This window comes from Etheostoma spectabile, chromosome 8 (assembly GCF_008692095.1).
Source record: "Etheostoma spectabile isolate EspeVRDwgs_2016 chromosome 8, UIUC_Espe_1.0, whole genome shotgun sequence".
In the NCBI taxonomy this organism is placed as follows: domain Eukaryota; kingdom Metazoa; phylum Chordata; class Actinopteri; order Perciformes; family Percidae; genus Etheostoma; species Etheostoma spectabile.
Genome location: NC_045740.1, coordinates 35,150,404 through 35,173,970, shown reverse-complemented (window position 1 = coordinate 35,173,970; position 23,567 = coordinate 35,150,404). Strand labels below are relative to the sequence as shown.

The 23,567-nt window shown below is 41.6% G+C and overlaps 1 protein-coding gene across 1 annotated transcript in view; it reads left to right on the top strand.

Annotated features, from left to right (window-relative positions):
• Window positions 1-23,567, top strand: part of b4galnt4a (beta-1,4-N-acetyl-galactosaminyl transferase 4a) — a 175,045-nt gene that overhangs the window by 47,092 nt on the left and 104,386 nt on the right. Inside the window, exon 2 of the mRNA XM_032524296.1 lies at window positions 5,331-5,443. Coding sequence (XP_032380187.1) covers window positions 5,331-5,443 — 113 coding nt within the window. The remainder of the gene's footprint in view (window positions 1-5,330; window positions 5,444-23,567) is intronic.

Sequence of the window (23,567 nt, the reverse complement as noted above, 5' to 3'; positions counted from 1 at the left end):
TACGCGTTTCTGGATTTTTTTTTTTAACCCTCATGTTGTCTTTGGGTCAGATTAGACCCGTTTTCAGTTTTTTCATCCCCCAAAAAATGGGCCTTCGAAATAAGATGAAAAAATCAACATTAGAAATATCAAAAAACTTTGGAAAAAACACCCATAACGTTGAAAAAGTGACAGAAATGTCAGAAAAAGTGATAACTTTTTTTCATGGTTGACGGGAAGACAACACAAGGGTTAAATGTACTGTACATCGGCCAATATATCGGCATATCAGTTTTTTAAATAACCACATATTTCGGTATCGGCCTTAAAAATGCTTTATCAGTCGGGCTCTAATAATCATACATGAACAGGTTTGCTTATTAGAAACTGGCCAAATATTCTCGTCCCCTGACATGTGACCTATGAAGGACCTAATGTTATTCTCATTATACCACAACATGGTGTTTCTGGAAATTCCACCCCAGTACTCTTGTATTGGTTCTCTGAACTTCCTGTCAGCGGGGAACATTATTAATGAGTCATTCTAATTGCAGCTTCACATCTTTCTATCTGACAAGCTACTCACTAGCGTGTGTCCACACATGCATGAATTAAGAGTGATTTATGGTTGTGCTGAGGCTCCACGCAGAGCTTTTGGCGTAGCCTACGTAACTGGCCCCCCGTTTATGCTTGTGCGTTGGTGTGTGCGTCGAGCCGGCGTGTGTGTGGGGAGTGTGTGCTAGAGTGACGGCAATTAGCTTCGGCGCGAGTAGTGACTCTAGTGTAGGGTGACCAGACGTCCCCGGTTCCCGGGGACAGTCCCCGATTTTGGTGACCTGTCCCCGGCTGGATCTGTCCCCGGAAATGTCCCCGGTTGTCACTGTGATTGACAGACCCGAAATTGGACTGAAAGAAACAAAACACTGACCTAACGGAGCCGATCGAGCAGCGCTGCTCAGAGCTCAGAGATGTTTTAGAAAGCCGTATTTTACCATGCTAAAATTACTGATTATTTACATGGAGTCTGGTGGGTTTAGCGAACACAATTTTGCGGACTTTTATGTTTTAAAAAATGATCTTAATCTTTAACAAAAAGGTCAGCCCCCTTAGAAATCCTTTCCATAATGTTATCAGACTCTTAGAATATTAATCTGAGTCTGTCAGTGGCAAAACAAGCACTTTTATGAACGTAAAGATGGACAATTATCTCTTTAACTTCCATTGTAGCTTGTTTCTCTGCTGCCGACTGCAGCAATCTCGTTTTATACTGCATCAATGTCAAAGGAAAATATTGCCTTAATAGTTTTTATTGTATCCGATACTTTCAGCTCTAGGTCTAGTGTCCCCGTTTTAAGTTTTACAAAAATAAAAATATGACGTGTTTTGGAGGTATATACGCTTCTGAGCTGAAAATATCCCCGGATTTTATCTGAGAAATCTGGTCACCTTACTCTAGTGTCGTAGTGAGAGAAACAGTGTGTAGGGGTGGTAGTAGCTCAGTCCGTAGGGAGTTGGGTTGGGAACCGGAGGGTCATTGGTTCAAGTCCCCATATGGACCAAAATCCCACTTCACCTCCTGGGCACTGCCAGGTGCTCTTGAGCAAGGCACCGTACCCCCCCAACCGCTCAGGGCGCTGGTTCAGCTGACAGCCCGCTCACTCTGACATCTCTCCATTAGTGCATGAATAGGTCCTGAGCATGTGTGTGTATTTCAAGCCTGTGTGTGATTACTAATAAAGTGTGTACACAGAGTGTGAATAGTAATTTCCCCATTGGGGATTATTTAGAAAATTAAAATTAAATTTAGCCGCGACATAGATTTAAAGCAGAAGTATAAATCACGCTTGAGTCAGGACACACTTATACAAGAATGCTAAGGCATATGTTGGCAAATAATGTTAAATGATACACACACACACTACACAACTACAAGTGCTTTGCAGTACTCATCTTTTCCTTTTGGGATTGTTGAATAATTTATTAGAAGAATGTATTAGCAGTTAAAATTCTTTAAAAACAACATTTGTCCCTATAAAGGGACTCTGTAAATGAGGCATTAATTATTAAAATGTACCTATAATGATATAGCAGTGCAAAATGTCGTTCCCGTTACACATACACTCGATAAAGCATAGGTGCATAGACTCATTCTGTACTCTTAGTGCTTAAGAAGTCTTATTTTCTCAGGAAAAAAGTTCAGTCAAACATTCTCCCCAGACTTCAAAAGACAGCGCTCGGGGGACTTGAAGAAGAGGAGAAATGATTTAAAAGTGAATTCCTTGTTAAAGTTTGCCTCCTAATGTTGGTCGACCGCTTTGTGTTTTCATAGGTGATTTTCTTTCCGTCAAACTCTAATGCTTTTAATCTTTTCTCTATTTATTGAGGGTATTAAAGGAAGCTCAGATGGATTTGGCTGTCGGTGTGACCAACGTATGCTGCTTGAACATTTATCTTGCATACAAAGTACATTGCATTCTCATCAGCTTATTGTGTGTATGGAGGTCATTATGAGGAGTATGATACACAGGCTGATGTATTTTAACCATGGTATCGTGGACAGTGGGTTATTTTCAGCAGTTTGACGTCTCTATTTTTAAGGTTTGAAGCTGTCACTCATTTTTATTTTAAAGTAAGACTGATATGAGGCTTTTGTGTTTGAGGCGAGGTAGAGGGGAGTCTCACCTGGTTCCCTGGAGCATTGCCTGCTCATAATAGATAGATCAGATAAACAGTTAAGGGTAGATGTGCTGCTAGTTGACTCATGCAGTGACTCACTGCAGTGTTTACTCAGAGGAAGAACAAAAATAGACAGCACAATGAAGCGGAAGATGAATTGCAACGCATATAGAAATGATCTTCCTCATATTCTTTCTTTAACATCTTCGTTTAGGGGAATGCATTTGAGAGCATCTTAACATTTAGACACATGCGTGATAGGGGTGAGAATCACCAGACGCCTCCCGATACGATCTCATCACGATACTTACGCCACAATACGAAATTATGGCGATTTTACACATATGGCAAAATTCGGCTATGTATTGCAATTTATAACCTTTTTTTCCTTCTTCCAATTTTTTCCAATTTCAAATGATGTCCCCAAAAGGAAACTTGGTCAACATCTGTTTTATCTAACTGCAGTTTTATTGCTTTAAAATGGGATTATCAAGGAGACAAACTGACCAACACATATATATAATATACAATAAAAGATCCATACTCGGCGCCTGTTTATTGATACCGCATTGCACTGAAAATATTGCAATACTATGCTGTATCGATTTTTTTTCCACTCCACCCCTAATGTGTACTGAGAGACATATGCCTCTTTAGTTTTTAGTTACATAAGTAGTAAGATCAAGACGTGGAAGTTGAAGTATTCTGCTATTTTTGGCTCAAAAATTACAGGAAAGACAGATTGGAAGTGAGATGAAGTTGAGCATGGCTGGTGAAGCTTTGATCGACCCCGGAGGACGTACTTAGACTGTCCACGTCGAGGTTGGGGGACAGGTTCCACAGTGCGGTTTCTGTGGCTCCAGTGGCCTGGTTTGACAAGGAAATGGCATTCGCTAAAAGCTTCCTCCACTTCTATTGCTTGGTATTGTGTTTTTGTTGTTGTTGGGGTGACCTTTCCAGTGTCCTGAGTTGACAAGAGTCAGACAACAGGCAACACAATATACCCTCACACAATCGGAGAGCAAGATGCTAATACAGCTTAGGGTGGATGGCATTGTGAACATTTTCTCCTCGGTTTCATTTATTCAACAAAAGGAGATGATTTTTCAGATCAAAGCCGATTCTTTACTACGGCTGTTTTGGAATCAGTGAACTTGCAAAGGGAACGGAGGGAGACAGGCGAGACGATATGCAAACAAATGAGGTAAACAAATTATTGTCACAGATTGTGTTTGCGGAAGACTTTCATGGGATGGAGAGCAAGTTGTACAAGAGGAAAGCCTTCACTGCTGTTTGCCACATTTTGATTTTGTGGTTGTTGTTTTTTTTTTCCGGCTTTGATTGTTTTTCATAGTTTTCCTACCGTCTCCTCTCCGTCACTTTATTTGAATGATGAGTGAGCATGCAGCGAACTGTCTTTTGTCTTCTCCTAGACTGCATCAGTCTGCACGCAAGCACGCACGCACACACGCACCTTATTCAGCCTACTCAGACTCATATTAGGGGGAAATATTGGAAAACCATTCAAAAACATTAGCTCTCATTATGCTTTATAGCCACCCGTTCTCCCCATTCTGTCTTTGAATCACAATGCATCCCTTTGTATGTGCATTCACTGCAGCCACCCCCACAGTAATGAACCCCTTTCACTATAGTGCATTTGGGACAGCACAAAGTGCCGCCCTCCCTTCATCCCTCCCTCTTGCTTTTTTTTATGAGGGAGTCAATGACACAGGCACCAGCTTTTACGGCAGCCAGTCCGAGCTGCAGCGATGTTGTGCATTCGTGAACCATGTCAGCCAAATGGCACTGAATGCTGTGCAATAGAAATAAAAAAAGATTGGAGTGAATAGGGTATGGATTCCTTTTTTTTTTTAATATGAACTCCTCGTAAAGGTAGAAAACCCTCCAAACAACCCGGCTCTCATAAAGTGCTGAATACCCTGTTACTGCTCTGTGTGTTGGCGCTTCGGTTTGATCATCCATGACAGCGTGTGTGTACACATGCGCATGTGTTTGGCTGGCAGTACTGAAAGAGATGAGAGTTTTGACCATATGCTCTCGGACGGACACGCAAAAAAACCACACACACACTTGCATGCACACGCACACTTGTAATGAGTGGATTTAAATTGCGGTTGTTCTCTCCCGGCCAAGGCAACTGTCATCATTGTGCAGCAAAACTCCCATAATCCATCTGTGGCATGACAGCATCCTAACAGCTCCTGTTCGCAGCAAGAAAAGCTATTCTTTATGTCTCTCCATTTCTCGATTTCCCCCCCCCCCCCCCCCCCCCATTTTCACTCATCTGGCTTCACATTTCCCCTCCGGACTGGTTTTTATTCTTCTATCTCGTCTCTTTTGAATTGAAAATCTTTCACTTAATCTCCTTTTTTCTCTAGAAACTTTTATCTGATGATTACACTAGAGAGTAGCAGGAAGAAAAATGAGCGATAGCTCGAAACTACTGTTGACCAGGATGTTGATGGTAATGAAGAAATATAATTATGCTGTAGAGATGAAAAGGCCAATTATGCCATTAATGACAATGATTAAAATGGAAATGAAGATGATGACAATAAGGATGATGATGAGGTTGACGACAGCAACATCAATGATGATAACGGTGCTGACTGGCTTTCTAAATGTGTGTTCATGTTTTCACCTTGGCCCAGATGGAGAGAGACAGACAGAGGGGACAGACGCCAGCCGTAAGAGGGACACTCGCTCCTCAGCCGGCCACCACAAGAGCGAGGACACCAGCGACAGCAGGGAGGACGAGGCTGCAGTGAGTCTTTCTTTATTGCTGTCTTTCTTCTTTTCTGTCTCCTTACTCACCCACAGGTTAGTGCTCCTTTCTAAGACATGATGCAACGTAAACTCTAGGTACCAGGGTAGTCCACCACCTAAACCGAACCCAAGCCGTCACCAAGACCACAGTGTATCGAGACCGAGACGAGGGGTCGAGACCAAGTCAAGAATAAGACCACACTGCATGACACAATAAAAACTGGAAAATGCTAATCATAGGTTACTCCTGAAATTGATTTCAGATCCACATTCCCATAAACTCACACCCAAGTTTCTTCTTCACTCACTTCTTCTTTTGCCATGAGTGTATCATGAGAAATGCCTTGATACAATAATCAAAAGGCAGTTGTGGTCTTGAAATATAATCCAGAGTCCTCTTTATCTGAGAATGAGACAAGGCTTGAGACCTTCAAAACGTAGTTTCTCAAGTACTGCAACACCGCTAGATACCATTCAATTCATTCCAATTCAATTTTATTTATAGTATCAAATCATAACAAGAGTTATCTCGAGACACATGACAGACAGAGTAGGTCTAGACCGCAATAATAATTTAAAATGTCCCAACGATTCAAGCTGTGGCGAGGAAAAACTCCTTTTATGAAGAAACCTCGGCCAGACCCAGGCTCTTGGTAGGCGGTGTCTGACGGGGTCGGGGTTGTAATGAATAGTGGCAATAATAGTCACAGTAATGATAATGGTGGATAATGCTTGAGGTGTTAGGGTTAGTCTAATATAGGTGGGCAACATTACCGAATCTGTAACCATAATAAATAGTTTGGAAACTTTTCTTTTTGCTTGTTAAAATCCCATTTACAGTTTGGCCTTGTGACCCCACACACTGCTTGGAAATTTTAATAATGTGTAGAAATAAATCGGCAATGCATCATGTAATCCAACCTCCTCCTCCTGCATTTATTTCTGTGAAAGTTTCAATGCCTAGAGATGTATTACCAAACAGAATGTGGACCTACATTTTCAATATATAACGCACAAACTGATTTTAAATACTTAACTATTGTATGATTGATTATCATACCTTGATTATCCAGCATAAAGGCATAATTTCCTATCCTGGCCTGGGACACACAATCATAGGGTTTGATAAAGTAGTTATTGGACTTAGCTGTCCTGTAGCTGTCCTCAATTCAATTCAGCGTTTTTTTCCTGCATCCAGCCTGTGTGATTGTGTGTTTCTGTGTGTGTGTGTGTGTGTGTGTGTGTGTGTGTGTGTGTGTGTGTGTGTGTGTGTGTGTGTGTGTGTGTGTGTGTGCGTCAGTCACCCCCCTGCTGCAGAGACCGACAGGATTAAAACAGCTGCAACTTTCAGCGACTTTATAGTGAAAAACCATCACAGCGTACATTGATGTTAAAATGTCTACATATTGGCAGGACGGTCTGACATGTTTTGCACGGCTGTCCGTTTTGTCGGTGAGATGTTCGAGTCACACACGTCTCGTCTTCATATCAGAAACACGGAAATGATTTTGACCCATTGGTGCTCCTGATCGGTCAGTGGCTGCACGTGGGACTGCTGGTATTGTCGTGAGTTATGAAAATGCGATAGAGGGCCCCAGCTGTCAATCAGAGTCTTCCAGTGATGCAGTCCCCTGATTGGTCCGGGCCCGTAATCAACTTTGGACCCTGCTTACGCGTCTGAATCACTCCATTCTCATTGGCTACTTGCCAATGTGGCAGGAAGATTGACAGTGTGACCTGCCAATTGCAAAATTCACCCGCATTTGGCGGGTGGTCAGGTGTTAATTTCAGGCCCTGATCGTCATATCTTTTTCTGACCTGCATGTGCAGCAATGTATCACCCCATACAAAATATACAGTATGTGATTGGCCACAAACAAGCTGTGGCTGCATGAATTTAAGCCCCAAACAGAGTTCAAGTTAAATACCCAAATTGTAACAATATTGCTGTATTTCTGTTGACTAGACCAGAAGAAGACGATATATCTTATTCCATAAAATGCAGTCTTCTTCAAAATCGATTTAAGTGAAGGCTTTTGGAAATGTGCTTGAAGAGATAAGAGTCATGAAGGGTAGCCGGCAGGGTTTTCTTTCTGAATGCCCCCCCCCCCCCCCTCTAAACTCTAAACCTGCCTGATAGCGTTAGGGCTCCTCTTCTGTAACAGTCAAATGAAAAGCGACTCTCAGGATGAGTCGGTCTCGTGCACTGAAGCTCAAATATTCGGCTGCACTCCAAGCATTCTGCTGAAGTCACTAAAATGTGTCGGAAAGTTTACGGCATGGCCTTTATGAATTTTAATAGCATCGCTTTGTCATTTGTCCACTAAACGACGGGTGATAGATTTGGTTTGCTTCAAATAATGATCACTTAGATGAACTGTGTTCACACTCGGACGGTAAACACGCTCTAAATCATCACAATTACAATATAGGAGATAGAATTGGCCCGCTGCAGGAGGTGCTTAGTTGGATTTATGATCTGTAGAGAATAAGACTGAGCTCCATTTATGGTTATCTATAACACTGCTTTATTTGTTACAAGCATTGTGTTATAGCCTTTCAAATGTGTGTGTGTGTGTGTGTGTGTGTGTGTGTGTGTGTGTGTGTGTGTGTGTGTGTGTGTGTGTGTGTGTGTGTGTGTGTGTGTGTGTCAACACGGCTTACCCTAAAGACATTTCTGTTTGGCTTTCAAACCACATCTCTTTTCATCTATAATTTACATGCCCATTTACCAGCTCTTTGTTCCAGCATTGCTTGACCTCTGCTGAGTGCGTGTGCTTCTATATGTGTATACATTGCACACCGTGTTTCACATTTCTCTCAAGGCCTTGCTGCTCATTCCGCACCGACATCTCGAGGAAATACCAAAGCAACATAATTGACACATGCAGTCGATGTGACGTTGCTCCAGTGAGTGGGCTACTTCCCTTAGAAAATGTCAGTGGCAAAGGCCAAAGCTGCACTCCATATCACCAGGCCTGATAGTCAAAGTTAGTTTGACGACAGATGTGTTTGTATGTGTGTGTGTGTGTGTGTGTGTGTGTGTGTGTGTGTGTGTGTGTGTGTGTGTGTGTGTAAGCGAGAAAGACCGAGAGAGAGTGGAGGATGATATAGTGTGTTTAACGTGCTGTACTATGGGTCACGGGGACAGAGGAATTTCTCCCTTGTTTCCCTTCCTTGTTGAGCTCCTCTACTGTTTTGTGCTGTACTAATAGCTCACTAAAGCTTCCATTTCAGAAATGTCAAACAATGAACCTGAAATTGCACGGATGAAAACAACCCAAAATGCCCCCAAGGCTTTGTGCACTCACGATTAATAGACAGCCTAAAAGGGAGTGGAATGACCTCATTGCAAACAAGCACTTGTCTGGGGCACACACATAGATAGAGAAAGATAATGGTGCATTGCCTACTGCTTAAATTCATATAATGAGGTCTTTTATAAGACCTGCTCTTCCTGCCTCAAGCTTCCTCTCTAAAAGTTTAAGTGGCGTCCTTTGTGTGAGTGAAGGTAAAGAGCTGATTTCTGATCTGGTTTCTGATTTTAAAAAGAACTTGTGTGGGTCCTGTGCCTCTCTGGTTTGTTGTCAGACGGATGGAGAAAGTGGTGGCAGCAGGAGAGAAAGCACATGGAAGCCGGAAACGTAGAAAAAGACGAAGGAGGGTAAAGGCGAGGACAGACAAAAGGCAGAAGGGATGGAAGGAAACAAGAGAAAATCAGAAATAGAGCAAAGTGAAAAGACGAGGAGCAGGATCGTGTGCAGAGGAAGTAATTCCTCTCTGCCTCTGTGAGGAAAAGGCTGCGACTCAACACCAAATGTTTGCCTCGGTACCTCTTTCTTTTCGTTGCCGCAAATCACTAAAATTGCTGCCTAAATGGTTGAAAGAGTGCCAGGGTTGGCAATTACAGGAACCCACTCAGGGTGTTTTTTTCTGTTCTGTTTGAAAGACATGGAATATCTCTCTGGCCACCTGCTTTTCACGATGAAACCTGTAATAGATTTGCACTGTTGCAAAGTGTGTGTTTGTCTGCATGCGTGTGTTTGTGTGTTTAGTGTGTGCGTGTGTGTGTGTAGTTGTGTGTTTATGTGCGCCTCAGGGGAGCCTACAGGTGGTAACCACTTTGTCTGACAGTCTTACTAAGTTATATCAAGCCAGGTGTGTCCTTTTTCCATTTGGTGCCAACATATAACCATTTATCTGGGCGTGTGTGTGTGTGGTGTGTGTGTGTGTGTGTGTGTGTGTGTGTGTGTGTGTTGTGTGTGTGTGTGTGTGTGTGTGTGGTTAATATGGATGAGGTGTAGATTCTGTGCTCTGTGGCCAGCTCTTCTTGTCAGTGGCAGATTGCTTTTGGGGGCCCGCCCCTTCATCTCACATACCGTATGAGAGGGAAGAATGATGCAGGCAAACTAGGAGTAGACCAAAAGGCTGGAGAACAACACGAGACAGAAGAGAAGAGCAGAATTAATAATCCTGGGAATCATTAATATGGATCTAAAGAGAAATGAAAGCACATGTGTCAAAAGATAGTTTGCTTGTCAGTCACAGATATTAATGAGATGGTTATTCAGACTGTCACACTTAGAAAACTGGGGGGGGGGGGGACTCAAAGATGCATGCCATGTAGGGGTGGACAATATGGTTCTAAGATATTGCAAAGTATTCATGCAAAAATTATATGTTTTGCTATTTATTCATTTATCATACAAATAATAAATAAATACATTTCCTTCACACAGAAGAGGAAAAACATCATTAACTTTCAGGCCAATAAATCTATCATGCATTGGTATATAAAGAACCCTATATTATACTGTACATCATTTTACACACACACACACACACACAAACACACACAGGGCAGGCCAGCAGATTTAAGTCCACTTTTCCAGAAACATGCATTGGTGTATAAAGAACCCTATATTATATTGTACATCATCTCACACACACATATATACACACACAACACAGACACACACACACAGACACACACACACACACACACACACACACACACACACACACACACACACACACACACACACACACACACACACACACAGGGCAGGCCAGTGACTCTAAGTCCACTTTTAGTGGGCTTTAATAGGTAAGTTAGCCAAGGTAAAAGCCTGCAAACGAGGTCATGGAGATTAGAAGAGAGAGGAGTAAGGTGAGGAGATAATTCATGGGAGGCTTGAAAGAAAGTCCTGCACCATTGTCTTTCACCTGACGGAGATTTTAATCATAGTGCCAATTTAACAGCAGCTCATAAACTCCAGCAGCCAGGCCTTATTGTTAACCTCCAATTGTGTTCAGGGCTGTAAATATGGCCGCCTTACATCGCTCTGGCCTTGCTGATAGTTTATGGAAGCTGGGAAAGACCTGCTGCTGGCACTGGGAGACTTGCCTGAGAATGATGAGGAGCAAAGAGCATGGGCAGACTGGTACATAAACACATGGCGGATCAGCGGGACTCGACACACTCGACTGCACCGCAAAGATTTGGCCCCGATGATACAGTGCCGTGTGCACTAGGCGGGCATTAGGCTTCATATAATCTGTAAATGGACCCAAACATAGGGATTAGCCTTTGATTGCTCAATTTGACATTTAGACTTGACCACAAAAATCAGTGGCACATGACTAATGTTTCCCCCAGATACCCATTACATTAATTTAGCATTTCCAATGTTGTCACGGATTGAAGAAGATTGTGGATGGGCGAGTCAGGGTGCCACATCCAGGCCGTGACTCAGTGACCTCCTGACATTTGATTGAGGGAGTCCTCTCCTGCTCATTGGATCCGCAGCAAGTGGAAATGCATCTCCAATGAGGCATTTGGTACATAGGCCTGAGCGCCCTACCCAGTGATGAATGAGCTTGTACTGTTTTCTGACACTTTTCTCAAGTGTGTCGTCACCTGTGATTACCAAAACAGTTTAATTACATTTTTGTCCTTAATCAAGATCGCCTCTGTCAACCTGGTCCTGAGGGTCGGTCGAGTGAAGCAAAGAACTGTTGACAGTCTAAATGGGATGACAACTTGTAGCAGAGGAAGATTACGAGATAGAAACTGAGACAGTGAGGTTTGCTCTACAGGAATTACAAACAGACGGTAACCAACCATAGCCCAGACACTATTAACAATAATATTGCAGTTTTCACTGCAATGATTTTGTCACACTATAATCTCACTCAAGAAATGGATTCAGTCAGGAGAGACATGTTTGCAGATATGCAAAAACGGTTTATTGTCAAGTCTTTGCTGATTAGACTGTACAAATGTTTCGTACATAGAGGTAGAGAACCATCAGAACCCCCCAGATGGAATCTAGACACCTGTGGTGGCGACAAAGGAGCCCAAAGACCAGACCAAAGGAGGCTCCGGACCGGTCAGCTGGAATAGATGACTGGAGGTGGAGGGGGGGGGGGGGGGGTAGAGGGTTGCACTCTTCGCCCTCTTTGCCTGCAACGACAGCTGATAGCAAAGGGAGAAACAGACTTAAAGCAGGGTTGTCCCTCTGTTTTGAAATGGTTCCCCAATTTCTGTTATTGTTTGTAATAAGAAAAGTTTATTTTTTTTAAATATATTTCACAAATTTCGATAGACAGTTATGTCATGAAGCATTTAAATCTGAGCATGCGCAACTAACATCTGCACTCGCCTCACATTGGGCAGTGACAGTGAACAATGTTGTAATCTCACAATTTTACCCACCAAGCATTAGCTAGCATTAATATTAGCTACTTAACGTTAAGCTGGATTGATATTGAAATGTATCAATACATAAGATCTCGACTGTATTACTGAGTTGTAAGGTAACATGTGTAATTAATTACAAAATGATGCTGTTTTGGCAAAAAAAAACAGTATTACGGTCATTGTGACATTGTATAATTTACAATGACTCCTGAATGCATCCTCTGGGTGACTGTTTGGTGTGCTTTGAGGGGTCAAAGGTTATATGACACAACTAAAGGAAACGACCTGTGTCTGAAAATAAATTAACAGATTTCTCTGGGTTTGAAATTTGGTGGAAACATTTGGCATAGTGTAAGAACACAACGCATAAGATAATACTTTATTTATCCCACAGCGGGGAAATTCCTTAGTTACAGTAGCATTCTCAACAATAACAGCAAAAAAAACAAATAAACAAGTAAACACAAGAAAGACAGGCAAACAATAGACAATGTGCAGAAGGTAGACTGAAGTAAAGTGGCGTCTAATAAAGGTTTTGTAAAGTAAAATGCGGTTGCCATAGTACAAAAAACAATATTGCAGTGTAAGTAAGTGACTTTAAAATTAAACTGAAAATGTAATTAAAGTTATAAAGCAAAAGTGGGTAACCATAATATAACTTATATTCACCAGTGACCATGAATAATGTGTAAAAATTAAGTACTTGTTATCAAAAAATATAAATACAGACAAAGATATACAGAGAGTGTGTGGATTAAATGAAAAACAGGAACAGAAACTACAACATTATCAGGTAGTGCAGGTGTTTGAGAGTATAAAAAATATATAACATAGGTATGGTTGTTTTTAGACATTTTAATGCAGAAATGTTACATATTGTACCTTCACAATGAGACCCACATTCTAATAAGCTTATATATTTATATTTTAATTGAGTGTTTCATATTTAGTCAATCAATTTCTTTAGTTGTGGATTAAACCAATTAAAGTACTCGTCCTTATGCAGCAATGCATGTTCCCTTGATAATTAAAGTATTCGCTTGGATGTACATAACTCACCTTGGTTTACCCACAAGCCTCTGATACCTATAGCTGTAACCCTATTAAAAAAAAAAAAAAAAAAAGTGAATTCTTCCCTGTCAGTTTTCAAACTTGGGGGTGTTGACAGCTCTGTTATATGAGGCTATTTAAGGCTTCAGTCCAGAATTGTTTTTCCTCTGGGCGCTTTAGTGCTTTCACTCATTCCCTCTGTCACATATCAGGCATTTGTCAGCCTGGTGTTGGTTCACAGAGGATGGAGATCCAAGCTGTGGGCCTGCAGTATACTCCCGGGCAGGGCTCCAGCACTGAGGTCCGCAATGTCTACTCTGCTACCCAGGACCAGAAGCCAAAAGAGTTCCAGGCTGTTTCTCCAGACCAACAGCTCTGTGTGCATGTGCAGTATACTATCCATGCACGTAAATGATTATACCTACAACCGCATACCAACCTAAATAATTTATTTAATGAGAGCATTTGGTTTTATTTCCATCCTCTACAGGGAGGAAAATAATTACACAGTGGGGGACCCCTCAACCCTTTTTGGCCCACCATTGAAGAATCCTGCTCTTTCCTCACTTGCTCTGGTTCCTACCAGCTGGCTCTGTGCAAGCAGTGGTCAGCGCTAAGCTGTTACCGGCTGTTTGCTGTTGATGGTCAGTTTCACGCTGGGGCGAATGCTGGGGGAGGGTTATTAGGTTTAGACATAACACTAGACCTGTTTTTCTCACCTCTGGCTCTGACCCTCTCTCTCCGTGGGGCACTTTCTATTACACTGACGTGATGGATGGCTGATGGACGGTTGTCAAAGTGGACACGCCGATGAAGGTGTGGGGAGTCAATGAGTTCAGGGCTGCAGAAGTCCCATCACCCCCAGGAGAAATAATGCTCCGACGCTTTGTGAGTCAGCCATGTCGAAAAGATAATCAGTAAAAGTTACATGTCTTAAAACACCCTTTTGGTTTTGGAAATCCAGTTTTGGATGATTTATGGAATTAATTTGAATTGGTTTTTGCATATGCATGTGTAAAATGTCTACATTGTGTGAGTTTTTGCTGAATTACTAAAGAAAAATGATTAACATTGTGAATTGTCCCTTAAACCCTTGACATTATTCAAGATTTGGTCAAGGCTGTAATTTTCGTCATGGTGAAATAAAAATAGCTGTAAATGGACCCTAGGTTGTGGGGGTTGATGGGAAATGTACATTTTTAACTGCCTCCTCAGTCTGACCATTGTCTATATGTCATCTGTGGTAAGAATATAGATTGTCCCTTTATTCCTACTTAGATGGCTTTTTATGACACTGCTTCTATCACTAAATGCTTAATTTACAAGGTTGATTTTAAAACAAATGTTAGATTGGAATATAGTCTGCATATACAATAACTACGCAGACAGGAGCTACAGTGTTATACAAACAGGATCCTTGAGAGCTGACAGTCAAAGGCCTCGGATAGGAAAATGCATCAACCCCTGCAAGACAAACTTGTTGGACTGCCTAATGTTTTTATGTGCTTCCAGAAGGCTGAATCCTAGAAAATGGCCTCGCAGGATGTCATCAGTGTAGACGCGTGTGTAGAAGACGCCTGTGTGTCTGGCAGATAAAGCAAGCAGGTGCTGCTCCGGTTGCCACTTGATAAAAACAACATGCACAGCTCCATTTTTCTCCTGTTCCATAAAGACTTCAACAAGGCAAGGATAAGAACCTTACTGAACAATAGAAGCAATAGAAGCATAGCACTCTCAGTCATTCTTTATTTGTCTTGCCAAATCTCCCACCGCTGAGGCATTCACTTGACAAGAGGCAGATAAGGAAGATCTTGGCAGGGTAGCACCATGGATGGATAGATAGATAGATGGATGGATGGAGTGAAATTGAATTGTACACAACATTTTTGTGGTGTGGGCACGGTGTATTTCTGTGGGTCTAAGTAAGAGAGCACGCTCATTTGCACTCCTGTGGGAACATTTCTTGCTTTCATCATTATTCCCTGTTTGCCAGGGTGGGAGCGAGTGCCGTATCACTGAAGAGTTGGACTTCTGTGGTTTGCTTCAGTTTTTAGCTTTACCTCAAGGGAGTTTTCTATAGGTTTCATGCTTTCATGTATCTCTTTTTATTTTATTTTAGCCTGCACTCTCTCATCTAAGACTGGCCTAAAAACATTACTCATTGAATCCAGAGATGCGCTGGATGTAACTCTTTGATGTTCCATACATCCAATGAAAAAAACCCAGGAAACATGTACAGGTTAACATTTGTGTAGGTGTAGATACACGCTGGCAGCAGTTTGATGTATCTGGACCTTCACTCCCACTACAGAAATCTATTGAAGATGTTCTCATCCATACAGTACGTTTGGGGTCCAAGATCGCTCTGTGTCTGTGTAAGTCTTACACTTTTAATATCTTTCTTTGCTTCTCTTCCCTACGCCCCATCCTCTCCAGCTACCTCTTCTTTGCACCCAGTCTTTCTCCTCTTATTCCACTGGTGTGTGTTTCCAGTCTATAATTTAGTGTCTCCTGTGGTGAACCAGCCCATGGGCCTTACATTGATCTCTGCTGTCCCTACGCTGTCCAGAGGCCAGACATTTGGAGCCTGTTGATTGATCTTTGCCTGTTTCACCACCCATGGTCGCCCACCTTGTTCCCCTCCCTGTCTTCAACTCCTTTATTTGCCTTGTCATCACTTCTCCGCCTCCTCTTCTACCAGTCTTCATCTCTTCTCCCTTATAAAACAGAACGATCTGGGCTAATGTCTATAATGTAGTCAACACGGTAACACTGTCAATCTCCTATTAAGTATTTAAATGCAGCAATATAAAACGCTTAATACATTGTTTAACACACTAAATGTAGTTGTAAGCAGGTTTATTAATGGATTCTTCAACAATGATAACATTACATATGAATTATCCTTGTCTGGTGCATCAACAGGTCGTAGATTGATAACGCGGTTACATATTAAAGGCCCACTTCCACACAAAGTTGTTTTTACTTGCAATTTTTGAAATATGTTAGCTCTATATGTGTGTGTGTGTGTTATGTGGTGAATGTGAAGATGAGCTGCTACCTCCTCTGTCAGCACTAGCCAATGAAAAGAAATAAGAGGAGAAATCAGACCAATCACAACAGCTGGTCAGTCTGATGTAATGTTGCCTGAGCTCATTAATAATCATGAGCTTGCCCAGTTGCGCTGGGTGAAGGATTATGATTGCCAGGCTTTCATTGGCTAGCTGTTAGCCAATCAGAGTCAAGCAGCTTAGCTCGTTGAATATTAATGAGATGGTTAATGGTTAATGATGAATGGTTTTGCGGCTTGCCATAGCCAATCATATAAATATATATAAAGCTCTGTGAATAGTGTAGAGAGTAGCTGTAATCTCACGGTGTCTGGCTAAAACCTTTTAAAAATGGCGCGTTGGTTCAGTACACTCTTGTCTGCTGATGACACAGTGGTTAGTGACGATTCTCTCCGACCAATCAGCAGTCTGCAGGTTTTTTTAATGGGACTAAAAAAAGTACCTGGTAGAAGGTAACAGGGACTTTTTTTTGTAATGGAAAACCAAAAAAGGCAAATAGAGTTGAGGAGGTACCATACATTGGAAAAACGCAAAAAAAGTAAGGTGCCCGTCCAAAATGCTTTGACAACCTCCACCACTCTGCCTCACTCACCTTCCCCTCGACCCCCTCCTTCTCCTCCTCATCTGTATACCGGTATAATGATATGATTAGTCAATATAACCTGCTGCACTTAACAGTTACAGATCACACTGCTGCTGTTACCATAGAAACCACAGTTTGAGTTTGACCATTAAACGTAATTGTAAGGCCACATTTACCCGCTTTTCAAAACTTGCCACATACATCAGATATGATCGTGCAATCAATGTGCTTCTATAAAAACATACATGTCGTGCCTGCGGAATAAAAGGATTTAAGATTAAACAATGAACATGACTATGAAATGGCCGAGATAAAAGAATGAAGGTGATTATTTTTCATGTATTTCATTCAGGGGTAATGACCTAAACAGGCCACTCAGGCAGTCTATTAATCTAGCTACGGTAGCGGACAGCGTTAGCCGCTGAAGCGCAATGTCTGGCTCTGTTGTTATTGTCAGGATGTCAATTCCTTTAAGCGTCCTCCTGGATTTATTCTGTCATTAAACAACCCACTGTCTTGATTTTTCTCACTTGAGCCTGTAGAAGTTTGCAGGTATATCGATGCGTGAGTCAATGCCGCTGGCTCGGAGGCCCGGATGGATCCGGACTGGCCCTTTCAAACTCTTGTGAGATGGCAGCTGGCAGGAGAAAACCAATTTCTATTGGCTTTTTCAATTTGTGCTTGACTGGACAGGAGCAACACTTTGTTAATTGCAACCGGTGAATCAATGGCGTAGTGTGTGTGTGTGTGTGTGTGTATGTCTTTGTCTGTATTGCGTGCTTATTCAAAATTGAAAAACCAGAAGAAGATGAATTCTCATGCCACTAGTACATTCATTTTCTATTCAAGGTCATTCAAGTTATTATCACATCTTATTATAAAGATTAGGTGTGAGTCGGGTAACTGTATTATGTGACTCATCTTTGTGGATGTACTGGATTTGAAAAAAGACAACAGATGCATTAATAAGCTATACTTGGATTGCTTATTCAAAGCAGTTTCTTTCTCTGTACTTATATCATTGCGGGCTCAGTAACTTGTGAATCGACATGTTTAGACAATCACACAGACAACTTTAATCTTCTACCCAATAATAAAACGGCCCGCAACAATAAACTTGCAAGCATCTGCTTAATGCGTTTGTGTTGATATGAGAGGTGCAGACGACCAATAAGCCAAAACCATTTCTAAAACTTCTGCAACGGGTTTAAATCCACACGGAAGAGCATCTCCAAGTCTTCGCCAGATGGCTAAAACATTGGCAACTGTTAAAGGTTCTCCCTGAAGTATTTATAACCATCCAACAGCCACACCCTGCGGGGCTTGAAATGTCTCCATCATCTCACATCTGTTCTGTTCTGCACTTTCTTTGTGGTTGTCATCTGCAAAAGTTGCCTTGAAGAATGCAGTTTTGTTTTTCTTTTTACACGAAATTGTGTCTGCAGTAGAGCACGACCGATATATCAGCGGGCCGATATTATCGGCCGATATTATTGGTATCGGCATTTATAATGGCCGATAAAAAATATATCCAATCCAATCCACTTTATTTCTATAGCGCGTTTTACAAACCCAAGGTTACCAAAGTGCTGCACAGAAAACTCAAACATACAAAACAATTAATGAAAAATATTGTAAAAACCAAATAAGAGCATCGGGTTTGAAAAGATAAAAAAATAGATAAAATGAATAAACACTAAAATACAATGTATATATATATATATACAATTTATACCGTATATATTTTAATTTTCATTCATCAGAAGCATTTGTAATGACAAGTAAATGATAGTGCAGCATAGTTTGTTCATCAGAGGACGCACTACAACGTCCCTGTTGGCAACACTGATTTTTTTGTTGATGTGGGTTTGTTCAAAGGACTTTCATATCTTAAGTTTGTATTTTTATACATTTTATTTATCAGATCTTTAACGTATTTTGATGTTCCTCTGTTTGTTGTGACAATAAACAAATTATTAGCACATTATTTTAGTAAGAACTTATAAATAACTACAAATAACTAATGTCAGAGAAATCTGTTCATGTTTTGTTAGGATTTTTTTTTTTTTTTAATAGGCTGTATATCCATCCATTCATCTTCAACCGCTTATCCGGTGTCGGGTCGCGGGGGCAGCAGCTCCAGTAGGGGACCCCAAACTTTCCTTTCCCGAAAATAGATGGATGGATGGATGGATGGATGGATGGATGGATGGATGGATGGGTGGATGGATGCTGTATATCGGCCAAGATTTTTTTTTGATTACCAAATATTTGTATCGATGTCTGCCTTAAAAATCCTTTATCGGTCGGGCTCAAGTGTGCACTTCTGCCTGCCTGCTTTCTTTTCATGGCTTAAGTCATCAAATAGCAATACACAAGTGTCAGTGCATGGGTATAGGAAGAGGGCATATAATGTATTGATATTGATAATTTCTCTCACCACACTCGGTCTCACGTATGCCCGCAGGAGTGCAAAGACCAGTGCTTGGATCTGTTTTTCTGCAACATGTCTCTCTCAGATGATTTTATGTTGCCGTAATTATTGCATGCGTGAGTGCTTGCATTACAGAAGAGGTTTAGGTGTTATTTGCAGATAATGTGGTTAAATGGATAGGATGGAAGTTGGCAAGCAGCTAAGGAAAACTAACAATGTGCCAAACATCGTTGCTCATTTAAAGCTTCAGCAATGACGGAGAAGTCCACTTGTCACACACTGCACACATGCTGCGGTAAAACAGCAACTCATGTACCTTTTAAAAAAAATCTTCTTTCATTATCTTACAAGCTTCATTGTGAAGAATGACATAGTTTTCTCTTTGATTGGATCATCTTACATGACTTGTGTTAAATGTAGGGTGAAATAAAACAACTCAAAAGACAGAGTACTTGGGTTTTCTCATGTGGAAAAGCAACCGAAGGTTTGGTTGAATTTGTATTACACCTAGAGCCATAAAAGAGGAACGTATAATATACATGTTAAATGACCCGTTACACTAGTCCCAGAATTTGATGTACAGTAGGCGCAGAGAGAGAATCCGACAGACTGGTGGACACAAAATTGGGCGTAAATGTGATTGACACAGCGGCAGAAGAAGAGATGATGAGACGGACGGACAGAGTGAAATTTGAAAGAGGTGACCCTGTGCAACCACCGTGTCGCAGCCAATCATTATCCTCCCGCGGCATAGGAAACTGCAATAATGCAATAAAAGTTCAAGATGCAATGATGTTATTGCTGTACCATCTAAAGTTTTCTAGGGATTTCTGTCAGTCTGCTGAAGAGTGAAACAAAACAGCAGCTATCTTACACACAAACGATGCAATACAATAATATGAACCATGCAGTACACCGAAGGCCAATGTCTTCACGTAGTGTTCTCTAACAAAGTATATATTTGTAAAAATCCTAGAACACCGAAGAAGTGAGTGGTGTCATATAGTCTGTGGGCTTCCTGAAGAGTTTTGTATTACAGGTGGTGGTATATGTTAGTGCAGTACAGTACACACCGTCTTGATCTGACGAGATGCCTGCAGCTACGTGAAATTGCGACCCACGCACCTGGTTCCTATCGACAGAGGCTCCAGAACCACGTGGGCGTGCTGTAAATGGAGGAGGACGCAGTCTCACGGAATGAGCTCTAAAATTACCTCTACACCTCCTTCCAGGTGTCCAGAGATTGAACAGACAGGTGGTTGGATGGATGAATGGATAGAAAACATGAGGTTAAGGGGCTGGGTGGCGAGCATGACGTCTGAGATGCACAAAAAGTAGCCCGAGGACAAAGGAGCAGCTTGGGACCGTGGGTGTGTATAGGCGAGAGAGAAACAATGACAGACTATGATGGAGATTTATTGTGCTTTTCTTGCCGCCTTGCATCTCCACACAGCAAAACTGTTAAATGCTGTCATGTTCTATGCAATGTGTTGTATTTTAGGTGTGTAGATATCGCATGGCTCGCACAAAACAGGCTCTCTGTGGAGCAGGCGTGAGATCAAATACAGCAGCCATCCCGTGTCTGAAGTCTGGACCTTTTATTATTATTATTATTATTATTATTAAACACACCACACATATATTCCATAAGTAAAGTTCCGTATTTTACCACAAACTTGTTTGACATTTTATTCTTTGGTGCATTAGTATATATTTTGTCTTTTTTTTTTTACCTAACCCTAACCTAAAATAGATAAAAATGTAATAAAAATGTGAGTGCTGTAAATAGGTTAGCTGTATAATTTTAGGAATAAAGTTGCATGAATTTACAGTTCAGCAGTTTGCAGCGTGACTTGTGAAAAGAGCTCTTGGGTAAAAGGAAGGTGGAACATTGCTGTAAAGGGGCTCCAAGGCTATAGCGGGCTGACAGGGACATAAAACACAAAGCAGCAGGGGCAATTTTAATTACTCTCCGTCTTGTTGTCTTGGTGACGGAGGGGATGAGGGATGTTTGCAGGTGACGATGCAACACGGTGCATCATTGAGAGAAAGTGGAAGTGAGGCATACACATGGTTTTGAGACCAAACAGGTGTGCTGTGGATAACCTACCTCTGGGGAGTCATTCCCCGGACTCCTTATGTTCTTTATCCCCAGCATGTTTCCTCAGATCAGGGAGGCTCCAAAATCATGGCTGCAGCTGTCGCCATGGTCCCGCTACACGTTCTGCGATGCCATGTTACATCCTGCCACGATCTGCTGTGCACAGCTACGTCCTGCTGGGCCTTGTAATGCCGCACAGTGCCCTGCTATGCCATGAACTACTACAAAGAACGGCTACAAACTACAATTTTTTTCTATTTTGTTATTTCCACTAACCCCAACCGGCCCGTCAGACACCGCCTACCAAGAGCCTGGGTCTGGGTCTTGGTCTGACCGAGGTTTCTGCCTAAAAGGAGTTTTTCCTCGCCACTGTCGCACTGTTGCTTGCTCTGGAGGAAACTACTAGAGCTGTTGGGTCCTTGTAAATTACGGAGTGTGGTCTAGACCTACTCTATCTGTAAAGTGTCTTGAGATAACTCTTGTTATGAATTGATACTATAAATAAAATGGAATTGAATTGAATTGGAGGAGAGAGCTGGAGAGAATTTTTTAACACAGTTTAAATACTAGAGGCCTCCTCCTCCATGCTCACGTCCTTTCTGCTTGAGTTGCACTGGAACTATAGAGGCTCCAAGAGACGAGAAGAAACAGTGGTATTTTAAGAAGCTTATGTCACAAAGGTCAAAGATGCCGGTCATCTAATACACACACACGCATACGTTATCATATGCGCAGTCCTGGCATGAATGTCGAGCTTTTGAAGCTTTCTTTGAGATGAAAGACTGAGTCGGAAATGTTCTCGGGGCCCAGGGGTGAAGGCACAAGTTGAAAGGAAAGTGTGGGGTAAAAATGAAAACAAAATAATAATTAAAAAAAAACAGTAAAAGTCATCTCCTACCGGTGCCACAGGCTTTGCTGACACATCCCTGCGTTTGTTTAACATAGGTAAAAATGGAGTTCCTCTCATCTCCCCGTTTTCTACTGGCTGCCGGCCTCCAAAATTAAAAAGCAAAGCAAAGTCAAACAAATTGAAGCCTTTTTAACCTTTATATTTCAGCCATAATGCACTATCTATTAAAGGTAGTGTGTTATGGAACACACTTCCCCCAACTATAAGGGAACGTCCCACTTTGGCCTCCTTTCAGTAAAGCTGTGGCTTTTTCTTTCTTCTCGTTTTATATACTAAATGTTACTATCTTTTGTTTTTTTTTATTGGAACTCCAACCTGCCTAATGGACTGCAGATGGAAATTAGCCCTCGGGCTAAAAAAACTTTCTATATTTTTTAAATGCAGCGTTCTTTCAAGTTTTGTTCTTGTGTGCCAAGGTTTTGTTCATTTTAGCCACTTTGATTTCTATCACTTTTTTAGCTATGATCGATAGTTACTTACTCTGCTCCAATTAATCCTGGTTAGTTTTGGGTCTAACCAGAATACTAAATAAAAAGAGCACTTAAAGAGCTTAAAGTAATAAGTGGTCCTTCATGCATCTAGACAGGGAAGGGCATCTTTTTTTTTTTATTGAGCTTTCATTTAGCTCTCTCTGGACTTGAGGTTCAATCCCACTGAAATAAACAGTATTTCTTAGTAGAAAAAAAGAAAGGAAAGAGCTGGAGAATTGCCCTAGGAAGAAGGATGGAGGGAAGAAAATACTAAAGCAGGACAGAGAGCTTAGGAGTGCTGGTCAGCAGAAATGTCAGTTGCAGTATTCGTGCAGGCAGAAGGTATTTCAGATACCGCATGTGAAATGTGCTGCAACACACATTACACAGCCAGTATGTCTTGTTGGATGTAAGCTCTAGATGTAACTGCTTGTGTAGGGTCATGCACTTACGCATGTGGATGCATTCATGATGACACAGCTTTTTTTGAATACTAATTTCATATTTCACATTCTTAATTTTCAAAGTTTTGTACAGAAAAATGCACTTGGCAGTCAAAGGCCTTGGTTATTATTATTATTATTATCAAACCCCTTACAATTAAGGGTTGTTTTACTCAGCAGAATACACATGCAGGTATAGGAGAGAGCTTGTGAGACACATAGTGAACACTGACTACAGGGCTGCCAACTCTCACGCATTGGCCGTGAGACACACGCATTTGACTGGTTTCACACGCGCACACGCCACACCCCCGATTTCTCACGCTGAAGTGTCAGCCCGGTCGGTCAAATTTCTGA